The following is a 12,374-nucleotide window of genomic DNA, read 5'->3' on the forward strand; positions in this document are numbered from 1 at the left end:
ACCTCTGAAGCTAGGGTTCGAAAGCAAATGGCATAGGCACCAACAGAACAATTGCCTTGTTGAATTGGTAGAAGTTCTGCAGTTGCAGAGAAGGGCCATCCCGGCACATCGAAAACTAACCGGAAGCGGCAAAGAAATTCTCCAAGATCAGTGATTAAAGGGTCCCGTTGCTCCCAGAGAGGAGAGACCCAAGCCAAGGTGGATCCGGAGAGTAGAGAGATGATATGGGTTATTCTTTAGTCTATCCGCAGAAAAGGCTGCCGGTTGCATTTCTAACAGCATAAGACATTGGTTGAGGAACCCTTGGCAAGCAGAAGAGATGCCATCGAACCGCAACCCTGGAGTAGGTAACTCGGATCCGGACAACGCAGCAGGAGGCTGTTGTTGGGATTGAAGGGTTGACATCTGGGAACACACATCCTGTAGAACTCCAGACAGACGGTTAAGCTGGGCCTGGTGCTGCTGAAGAACCTGGGCCAACTCAGACAGGTCAGGCTTGTCCAACGAACTCATGGCTTCGGCTTACTGTCAGACTTGTGAGTTCTTGTACCAAGTAGGGCGCTGCTGAGCCCAGTACTCGGACCAGGTTCTGCTTGGCAGCCAAACAACCCCCAGGTTTCACCTGCGCTGACCGCCATTCCCCAAAGGTTGAGCCCCTAGGTATGGGTGGCCTGCAGGACTTACGAGACGAGCTGGAAGCGTGGTGGTCAACATATCGGCCAGGCAGGCAGCAGGCAAGAGAATGATCCAGGTACAGGCAAAGTCAACAGGCAGGCAGCAGGCAGGGGAATAATCCAGGCACAGGTAAAATCAATAGGCAGGCAGCAAGTCAAGAGAGTAACCCGGGTACAGGCAAAGTCAGCAACGAGGGACAAAGTAGAGAAGAAGCAAACTACTGAGCAAGTAACACCTACCTAAGTAGAAGCCTTAGTATGGAGTCCAGGAAGAGCTCAGCTGATAAAGTGTCGGCGTCTGACATCAACAGGAACCAGCAGGGAGAAGGAGCACAGCCATAGGACAAGAGCAGGAGGAGAAGGAACCGGAAGACCAATAGGAGAGAAGCAAAGGGAAGCCAGGCAGAGGGAGAGCAGACACAGGTGCGTGGAAGCAAAGCAATCATGGAGCCTGGAAGCCAGGCAGAGAGAAAGCAGACAGGTGCATGGATGCAAAGCAATTAAGGAGCCTGCAACCAACATCTCTCTGAACAAACCCAGAGAAGAACTACACACATGGCTCAGAGCTATGGCAGTCAAGTGTGCGTCGACAGGACCCCGCACAGCCTGAGGACGCAGCTTGCGTTGAGGTAGGGGACATGATACAAAGTGGACACGAGAAAGCTCCAGGGGCCACCAAAAGATTTTAGGTGTATACATGTAATTTTAAATACTAATTTTGATTCTACAAGGATATTTTTTTAAAAGTTCACTTTATTTTAGCTTATTAACTGTTGCAAAACCCAAAAATGTGACTAACACGCTTAAGAGGTATCATTAATGACATCCTGTGTCTGCATATTGTTCACCAGCACAGAAAAGTGTGGTTCATAATTTGTCTTGCACAATTGTAACAGACTTAGGAGATTGTTTGCAGTTAGCCTCTCTCTTGCCCCAATAATGCTGTTTGAGCATAAATAGCTTGTGTTAAGCTGGATGGATCTTGGGTCTGTCCAATTTAGTCATGTGAAGCTCAGAGAACTAGGTTGGGGGGGGAGCAGAGTGGGGGAAGCAGGTTCAATAATAGAGAAGTGAGGGATGCATAATCTGGATAAGAGAGGGGGAGAGTGAGAGCAGGTTCTAGGGGATCTAAGAAGTCCCTTGCAGACAGGCAGCCCAGCAGAGGAGCCCAGAATCCTGATTAAGACCACAGGTGGGACTAGTTCTGCCCATAAACTGCACAGCACATGGACAGAACTCAATTCTGCCCATCATCTTTCTTAACAGTCTGAGAAACAGAAAAAAAAAACCTTCAGTAGTACGTGGCTTCCACTATGCCTTTCTACAGACAGGATGAACTGCCCAAACCTATTAAAACTAGCCCCATAACAATTGAAAAATTAAAATTGCTTACCAGAAGCATACGGCACCATACAGAGGTGGATAAAAAGAAGGCCCTGCAAAGCTCCACTGAGTAATGTGTGCCTCATATTGACGTGCATGCATGTCAATGTGACCACCCATGGAATGTAGGCATTCGCAACACAGTGGAGCTTCACAGGGCCTTCTTTCTATCCACCTCCGGACAGTGTCATACCCTTCTGGTAAGTAATTTTAATTTTTCAAGTATCTGTTATGGGGCCACAAAACTGTACTACTGGGACCACATGTTGGAGGAGATCACTACCCTCTTCTATACTTATGTGCCATGTGACAGTAACATCTGTTAGCATGTGCTAAGCTTGAGTAAAAGGGCCCTATAGTTGCTTTGAGGAAATTGATAATATAATTCTACCAAGTACAGCATCATTTCTGCTATACACAGTAAATTCTCAAGTCTTTTTCACCATACAACAGTTAACAGAAAATACAGAAGCACACTTAAATAGCTCCATAATATTATCCCAACATAAGGAGAAAAGTTAAAAAGCAGGTTAATGAAAGCAGCAGGGGAAGAAAAGCAGAGGGCGCGGAAGATATTTTTATCCCAGTTTACTCAGGAGTATCATCCACTTTGTGCACATTAAAAACAAAAATCCTCATACCAAAAAAAGGTCCTGTATTTGTTGAAGGGAACGTCAAGCTACTGGATTTCATAGACTTTTGCTGAGCTTAAGAGCTATTTTGGTTTCTACCTTTATTAAATTAGCCAAGTGTCCTGCTCCACACCAGGTCAAGTTACAGCCAGTAAAATTTACAGTCTTGATTGTCGCTGAATTCTTTATGCTTTTACAAATTGCTAAGGAAATAAAGAATGAAAACAAATAACACCCAGTATGCTTAAATAATATAAAATATTTCAAGTGAATGCTTCTTCACAGTATTTCCAACAAAAACAAAATACACTCCCATCCTGCATTAAATTTTTTCAACCTTTAATAGATATTGAACTTTTATGCTCAAAACGTACAAACCTTTAACCAACATTTTTAACATGCTTGCCCCATAACAAAGTAATGAAAAGTTGATAGTCATATCAAGATGGGACATGAACTGGAAAAATTCCTGCCTTAAAGAAAAGCAGTTTAAAAACTGAACAAGTCTTCAGAAGCAAGGTTCCCACTATCCTGAGTAAGCTTAAACAGGTTCTTCAACAAGGGTTAAAAATCTTAACACATTCCATGTGGTGGATCATTTCACTTTATAGTTTCAGTTTTAAATGTTTTTCATTTAGAAAAAAAGTGTTTTTCTTTGTTATAGGTATTTCAGGTCTGATCTTTCTCTTTCATTTTCCCACCTCTAAATTGCCTCTATTCCAGAACACTCCCCAATAAATCCTCTTCTTCTGTTTCCTTCCACTTCACACTCTCCTCTCTCTTTCCTGCTTACCTATCTCCCAACCCTTATTCCCTTCTCATGTATTTCTGGTTCCCTTCCTCACCTCCATCTATCATTCCCTCTCATCCTTTTCTACTCTATTCTTTCTCTTGCAATTCCCACCTATCTGCTCTTTTCTTCCATCTCAATTTCTTGTTTCCATCAGTGTTTTCTTTTATTTTTTTTTTTGGGGGGGGGGGGGGGGAGCAGGGGTTGCCACTTCAGCCCATCATTACTGCAGCTGAATCCTCTCTTCATCAGTAGCCTAGTACTGACACGTTGAAGAGGCTAAAGCAGGTCAGAGCATCCCCAATAGGACAGTGTCTGCATCAGTTGTTTTGGCTGGCTCCACATCATGAAACCAGCATCCACACAGTCACAATTGTAATTGGAAGTATCAGGCACATACTTCACTATTTATTGAGATTTATTAACTACTTTAATGAAGAGATTCACTTAAGGTGCTATACAGAAGGTACAACTTGAATTTTAAAAAATTACAGTTTTATTAACAGCATAGTAGAAGTGCATAACCCATCCGTCTAGGCCAGTCTGGAGGGACACTAAGGAATGACAGTTATAAATGGCCAGATATAAGCATGACTACAATCAATGAGGTAAACTTGGAGATTGCAAATTGAGTCCTAGTAATAAGAATAACATGATACAGTGTCAGAAATATAAACACTTAGCAGCATTAATACAATCATAACAGACCTATATAATGCCACCAGAATACAAAAAATAGTATAATAGGCAACATAGGACATTCATATAACAGATATGATTCTCATGTTTGCAACAATACAAATTAAACACCTTAACAAGCACACGTTAGAGGCAATGTCCTTCAGCAGATTAGGAATTGGTTATTGGACAGGAAAGAGAGGGTAGGGTTAAATAGCCATTTTTCTCAATGGAGGGTAATAGTGAAGTGCCGCAGGGATCTGTACTGGGACTGGTGCTATTTAACAGATTTATAAATGATCTGGGAAACGGAACGAGTGAGGTGATTAAATTTGCAGATGACACAAAACTATTAATAAATGTCAAAATACATGCAAATTGTGAAAAATTGTAGGAAGATCTTAGGAAACTGGAAGACTGGGCATCCAAATGGCAGATGAAATTTAATGTGGACAAATGCAAAGTGATGCACATTGGGAATAATCCGAATCATAGTTACACAATATTTAGAGTCCACCTCTTAGGAGTCAGCTCTCAAAAAAAACCAGATCTAGGTTTTGTCGTAGACAATATGCTGAAATCTTATGCCTAGTGTACAGCAGAAGTTAAAAAAGCAAACAGGATGCTAGGAATTATTAGGAAAAGTTTGAAAAACAGATCAAGAATATTATTTCTCTGTACCACTCCATGATGGGACCTCACCTTGAGTATCGCTTTTAATTCTGGTCACTGTATCTCAAAAAATTAGAAAAGGTTCAAAGAAAAGTGACCAAAATGATAAAGGGGATGGAACTCCTCCCACATGAGGAAAGGCTAAAGAGGTTAAGACTCTTCAGCCTGGGAAAGAGACGGATGAGGGGGGATATGATTGAGGTCTATAAAATTCCAAGTGATATAGAACAGGTAAAAGTAAATCAATTTTTCACTCTTTCAAAAAGTACAAAGACCAGGGGAAACTCAATGAAATTACATCAAAATACTTTTAAAACAAACAGGAGGAAATATTTTTTTACTCAAAGAATAGTTAAGCTCTGGAACTCGCTGCTGGAGGATGTGGTAACAGATGTTAGCGTCTGGGTTTAAAAAAGGTTTGGACAAGTTCCTGGAGGAAAAGTCCATAGTCTGTTATTGAGATGGACACGGGGAAGCCATTGTTTTCCCCGGGATTGGTAGCATAGAATGCTAACTGGGTTTCTGTTAGGTACTTGTGACCTAGACTGGCCACTGTTGGAAGCAGGATACTGGCTAGATGGACCATTTGTCAGACCCAGTATGGCTATTCTTATGCTCTTATCATACTACTGTTGTTCATACAAGTACTAGTACAATGAGCTGCAAATGCATGCGAACACTGGTTTTGCGGGTTAAGAATAGAGGTTTCTTGAAAGAAAGTGACATCACTGCCTGGAATAGCTGACTAAGTCAAGCTTTGACAGGACTGTGGGGTAATTTGTGCAGTAAGCCTGAGCAACCCTCCAATAAAACAAGTGGTGTGAGCAAGGTAATTCCCAGAAAGCCAAGACGTCAATGCAAAGGCGGCTCAAAGTGTTTAATATGATGTAGCATAAGAGGATCACATGGTAAGAGACACAAAAATGATAGCTGAAAGTCTTAATTAAAGAGAGAGAAAAAAGTAGAGAACAGCCATGACTCAAACTAAAAGAAGCATTTTGATCAGTGAGAAGTGAAATTAAGGAGGCGATGGATGAGTTAAGGGCTGAAGAGAAAGGAGCTGGGCCATAGACTAGAAGAGAGGAGATAGTGAAGCAGTGTAAGGAAAATGTGTAGGCGCTGGAGACACAATGAAGTTGGCACAGATACAGGAGATCAGATCAGTGACAAATTGGAGGACTTGGAAAATAGGTTGAGGTTCTCCTATATGTAGAAGTGGTACAAATCTAACTTGAATGTGGATGCAAACTTGGACCACTCAGGGAAGAGGAGTGGTCTACAGCTATATGCATAGGAAGGGGTTTAAAAAGCGTATGAGAAGCATTTGGCATAAGATGGTTTGAAGTTACAACACGGGAAACTGAAAACTACACACATTACTTAGATGTACATGGGGTGTATTCTATTCTACTGCTTATATTCTGCCTATTTCCATATCAGATTCAAGGAAGATTACATCAAGATATCCTCATTTAAACAAAGAGAAAACAGAAAAAGATTCAGCCCCAAATTATTGAACCAGATAGAGAATAAATAAGTTTTTAAAGCTTTCTGAAAAAGTAAATAAGAAGGAATGTGTCATCTGGATGGGAATATCGTTCCAAATTTTGACACCTTGGTAGGAAAAAGAATATTCAGAGATTTTAACTGAATGTTTTTCACTGAAGGATAACGCAATTTTAATGTGAACTAGAAACAAAAATTAGAATAATTACTTGGAAAAGTTAAAAGCTGAATTATCCTGACACAACCCTGGCTATGTAGAATGTAATGTATTGCTCTAATGACAGTCAATGCAATTAGCACAAAAGGGACATTATGCTCTCATATGTACTCAAGGGTCAAGCAGGAAGGAATCTGATCATAAAATTTGGGGGGGGGGGGGGAGAGAGAGAGAAGGGGAAAACCTTCTGGAGACAGAATTAGTCCTTACTGAGAGACTAAGAGGTAATGAGGGATACTAGTGAGACTATTAGGGAGTACAAAGAGTATAACAACAGGAAGGTAGAGGATATGATCTCATGGGATGGGTTGCAAGTGGTAGTCAAATGAGGAGTGAATAAAAAAAAAAAAAGAAACTCAAAGCCCAGCAATTCTTAGTGCTCTTAGAGGAACTGGGGAGGATGGAAAAAAAAAGAGGGGCCAGCAAAGGAGATCCTGGGGAGACTGACTAAAGTCAGAGCCCAGTTAAAGGATTTTGTTTCAAATGGTTAAAACAGAAATTTGGGTTTGGGAATAAAATAGGTAGAAGGATGTTAGCTATGAAATTAACGGCAAGGATGTCAGCAACTATGGTGCAAAATTAAAAAGGAAAGAGAATGTTGTATTTACATGGATATGACAATTGTAAGTCAGTTTGTGAATTTTTATAAGAGGTTACATTTCAGGGATGGTATGGTTCAACAGAAAGAGACAGAAACATGTCTTAAGGAGGTGGAGTTTCCAAGGTTCTCAGAGGAGGTATAAGAGCTGAATAAAACAAAATTAAGGAGATGGAGGTACAGTGAGCAAAAACAGGACTTCAGGTGGGGGGAATGTTTTATTGACAAAGGTATGCAATAGTAAAAGGATTCAATTACCCCATCTATGAGGTAGCTGGAATAACAAAGAAATTGCTATGTAGGTCATACAGAACAACTCACTTTTGAATATTGATGTAAAATTACTAGCAAAATCTATAGAATCATCAAGACTTCCATGGGTGTTACAAGTTCTAATTTACCAATTTACTTATATCAATCGAGATTTGTGCCAGGTAGGCAAGTGGCAGACAACATAGAAAGGGCTACTCAATTGATGTAGGAAGCACAACAGGGTAAAGAAAGAAAAATTAAGTCTTAACTGCAAATTTTCTGTCCCAAAATTGAGTTCAGAAATTGTGGGAAATGCCTGTCTACCAGCAGGTGGAGATAGAGGGGAAAAAACTGATTTCTACCATATAGGACTATGAGCAGCTGGGTCAGTCAGTATTTCAATAATAAAGCAATGAACAAAGTAAAAATATATTAATAAGTTCTCCTTCCTCACAAACTAAAATGAAAAAAAAACATTTGACATCTGGAACATCAAAACAGACAAAACTGAAGAAACATTAGTAAGCAAGACAATTTTTCCATCTTTAGCATCATCAACTGATGAGTCCAGAAACTGTGGTATTATCAAAGCAGTCCTCAACATGGGTGGGAAAAACTCCAGCTGAAAAGCACTGCAGCTCCAAAGGCCAAAATGTCCAGTCTTAAATGCTTGAAAAAAGTGTTAAGAACAGTCCAGGTGGCTGAACAACAGATTCCATCCATGGAGAAATTAGATCTTACCTGTTAATCTGCTTTCCTTTAGTCCCTCCAGACCGGCACAGAATGTGACCAATGGGTAGTGCACGCCTTCTAGCAGGTGGAGACTGAGAACTCTGACTCTGGAGAGCACCAATAAGAGCCCTGGCCAGCTAGCCCCAGATCCAGTATTCTCATTCTCCAGCAGGTGGAAGGTGGTGAGCCCTTTAGTCTCTTTCTTTTGGCTTTCTTTCTCCTTTAATATTTATTTGTTATTTGGTTTTCTGCACGGTGTAGTGAGCTGTTATTCCTGTTTATTATGTGCATCTCTTCCATGCATTTTGCCTGTTTGCTGGAGGCTGAGACCCATGGGGGTCTCTGAGAGCCTTGGGGTGTCACACCTGGGTGGCCAGGTCCCTCCCCTCATGTCCTCCCTGTGTACAGAACGGTACAATGAGTTATAGCCTCTCTCTCTTCAAGGAAAGAGTGTTTGAGGCAGGGAGAGGCAGCCGCTTTACAAAAAAAAAAAAAAAAAAAGACAATAGACTGGGTCCTTTTTGGCAGGTCTAGTTGCAGCAGATGTGCAAGCGAGCACGGCAGCTTCCTTCATTGTTAGCACTGCAGCTGGCCTTGGATTATATTGACAAAGGCTGAAGCTTCAGTTAGCAAAAAAAAAAAAAGAGAGAGATGCTGTGGTATTTTTGTTGCAAGGGCAGATAAACCCCACCGATGTGCTGTGTGTCAGTGGCAGGATGTGGGAGCCGCGGCACTGAAAAATTTTGTAAAGCCAAGGAAGTCTCATCAGAGGCGGGTTCTCCTCTCTCGTCTTCAGCGTCATTGGCTCCAGGTCAGGATGCACATGTGTGTTAAAAAAAAAAAAAAACCCGCTGGTTTTAGTTTTGGCACAAAGCGCCACCATTTTGCCTACTCCTTCTGTACTGGCAAATCGGCTGAGCTCTCTGCCTGTTTCTTGTTTTCTGCTACAGTATCACTTTCTATAATAGTGTTCTCGCCAATGTCCATTATGTCGTCTGAACAATAACAAAAATCCCCAAATGCAAAGGAGTACAAGATGTGACACCTCACAAAGTTTAAAATATATATGTGATAAGACAGTACTCTCAGCTATCTTAAGCCAAGACACTCTCACATTTAAGGTTTCATAAGGCAATAAGAACTACGAGTCTTTCCTTTAATGCTCTCATTTGGTGCCCAGATACAACCTTGAGTAAACCGTCAGTATGAATGTGAGTAGTGCAATATGATAAATTAAATGTACATCCAATACATGATAACAATGGTGTCCCCAAACAAAACAGAGACTCCAAAACATGAGGCATAAGACAAATGCACAATTACTCTCTTGATAAAGCAACAGTAGAAGAAAGAAAAAAAGATAAGTGTGCAGTCTGTATTTTCATTATAGAGCACGCTTTTCACTTTTATACACAAAACGTTTTGGAGGGTATGGAGGATTTTTGACCAGTGATAAGTACAAGCCAGGGTGGATGCTTTTTCAGCAATAAAATAGTCTATATATGTATTTCCAGTAAAACAGTTTCCACAGTCTGTTTTGAGATTTTATAATACTTCTGTGCAAGTTCAGTAGTGTTTGAACATCTCTCTGTCAATGCTAACATATCAGTCAGACAAGTAAAACCTCTACTGACATGCAGATGTTTCAGAGTCAGGAGGTGGACGTAACAAACCACATTAAAGCAGCTTAATCATCTTTGTAAAGCTGCAAATCCTGAAAAAGCATGTTAGTAGTGCAGCTAAAAGAAACAGGATCTCTGGACTGATCTGGTAGGACTAAAGGAAAGAAAATTATCAGGTAAAACAATTTCTCCAAGTGTCACAATTGTGGTCGTGACTCCACTTTCAGTCTCACCTTGTCTTCTGGTGGTCAGCTTCAGAGGTGGCTCCAGTCTGTTCTTTTCCTTTGCATTGTTGCTCCTGCTGCCACTTCCTGTGTGTTTCAAGCCTCATTCTTGTGTTCAGTGTGTTTCAAGCCTCTGTCCTGTAGTTGTGACATCATCAGTGAGGGCCTTTATAAGGAAGCTGAGGACATTCATTCAGGGACTTTGCAAAGCCAAAGGTCTCCAGGTTTGTCAGTGTGCTTGTTAGCACTTCTGTCCTGTTTCCCAGTTGGTGTGCTTGTATAGCACTTCTCTCCTGTTTCCTAGTTAGTGTGCCTGTGTGGCACTTCTGCTTTAGTTCTTTTGTCTGTGTGCAAGGCTTAGCACTTCGGCCTTAGTTCTTCAGCTTGTCTGTGTGTTGGTGTTAGCACTTCTGTCTTGGTTTGCCAATTTGTTCTCTTGTGTGTTTGTCTGGCCACGTGGCCCAGCTCTCAGCTCTGCCTAGTCTGCCCAGCCTTGAACTCTACCTAGTCTGTCCAGCCTTGAGCTCAGCCTAGTCTGCCTTGCCTAGAGCTTGTTCCAGTCCTGCCTGCCTACAGCTTCAGCTCCAGTCCTGTTGTTTCAGTCCTGCTGCTCCAGTTTTGCTTGTTTAGTCCAGTCCTGGTTGGAGGGTCTTGCCTGCTACTGCCACTCGACAGCAGCCCAAGGGCTCACGTGGTTCCTGAATCTGTGGTAGTTTGCATAGAGCCTGAGACCGTGACACCAAGTCAATGAACCTGAAAACTATATTTATTTATTTAGATTTTGCTCACACCTTTTTCAGTAGTAGCTCAAGGTGAGTGTCACATCTGTGGTCGTGACCACCCTCAGCCTTACCTTCTTTCTGGGGGTCAGCAGCTCTGCTGGCTTCTGTCTGTCTTTGTGTAAGTGTTGGCTCTGGCTGTGTGTGCTGATTGCTCCACTAGACCTCACCTGTGTGGGCTCTGCCTCTCTAGGGAGCCAGCATCTAAGATGGCTGCCATTGGCTCTATGCCAGCTTCCAAGATGGCTCCTGCTTATCTTTCCTGCGGGCTCACTTCCTATGTGTGTCAAGCCTCTCTTTGGGGTCAGCGTACTTCCTGCTTCTGTCCTGCTGCTGGTGCCTCATCAGTGAGAGCCTTCATAAGGAAGTGCTGTGCTTGCATTCAGGGCCTTTGCATGGTGTCATGCCTAAAGGTCAGCAGGTTAGTGAGAGTACTGTTGCGCTGCTACTAAGCCTGTCTCTGGGTTCCTGCCCATCTGCTTTCTGTACCTGTGGACTGCTAGCCCTTCCCTGTGGGCTTTGCCCCTCTGTTTGTGTGTCTGGGGACTGCTAGTCTTTCTAGTGCTTTCCTCAGTGTTTGTAGCCTCAGTCTTTGTTTGTTCTCAGCCTGGGTTTGGAGATACTCAGCTACAGCCTGGGTTTATTTCTCTGGCTGTGTGTGGAGCTGCTGTAGCTTCAGCCCAAGACCCTTGGCCTGTTATTCCTGGTTTTCTCTCTTTACCCTGAGCTCTGCTTTGCCCAGCTTCTATGTTAACCCTGAGCCCTGCTTTGCCCAGCTTGTGTGTCAACCCTTAAGCCTGTTTCTGCCTAGCTAGTGTTATCCGGCTTCCCGCTCTGCCTCGCTAGTGTATATCCTGAGTGTCTATCCTGAATCCTGTTTCTGCCTAGCTAGTGTTATCCGGTTTCCCGCTCTGCCTAGCTAGCGTATATCCTGAGTGTCTATCCTGAATCCTGTTTCTGCCTAGCTAGTGTTATCCGGTTTCCCGCTCTGCCTAGCTAGCGTATATCCTGAGTGTCTATCCTGAATCCTGTTTCTGCTTAGCTAGTGTTTACCCGGTTTTCCACACTGCCTAGCTAATGTATATCCTGAGTGTACAGTGGTGGAAATAAGTATTTGATCCCTTGCTGATTTTGTAAGTTTGCCCACTGACAAAGACATGAGCAGCCCATAATTGAAGGGTAGGTTATTGGTAACAGTGAGAGATAGCACATCACAAATTAAATCCGGAAAATCACATTGTGGAAAGTATATGAATTTATTTGCATTCTGCAGAGGGAAATAAGTATTTGATCCCCCACCAACCAGTAAGAGATCTGGCCCCTACAGACCAGGTAGATGCTCCAAATCAACTCGTTACCTGCATGACAGACAGCTGTCGGCAATGGTCACCTGTATGAAAGACACCTGTCCACAGACTCAGTGAATCAGTCAGACTCTAACCTCTACAAAATGGCCAAGAGCAAGGAGCTGTCTAAGGATGTCAGGGACAAGATCATACACCTGCACAAGGCTGGAATGGGCTACAAAACCATCAGTAAGACGCTGGGCGAGAAGGAGACAACTGTTGGTGCCATAGTAAGAAAATGGAAGAAGTACAAAATGACTGTCAATCGA

The 12,374-nt window shown here is 42.4% G+C and overlaps 1 protein-coding gene across 1 annotated transcript in view; it reads right to left on the bottom strand.

Annotated features, from left to right (window-relative positions):
• CEP78 (centrosomal protein 78) overlaps positions 1-12,374 on the bottom strand; it is a 169,464-nt gene that overhangs the window by 140,438 nt on the left and 16,652 nt on the right. The window contains 1 exon segment of the mRNA XM_030193717.1: positions 2,789-2,892. Within this exon segment, the coding sequence (XP_030049577.1) occupies positions 2,789-2,892 (104 nt within the window).

The sequence above is a fragment of the Microcaecilia unicolor genome, chromosome 2, assembly GCF_901765095.1.
Source record: "Microcaecilia unicolor chromosome 2, aMicUni1.1, whole genome shotgun sequence".
Taxonomy (NCBI): Eukaryota; Metazoa; Chordata; class Amphibia; order Gymnophiona; family Siphonopidae; genus Microcaecilia; species Microcaecilia unicolor.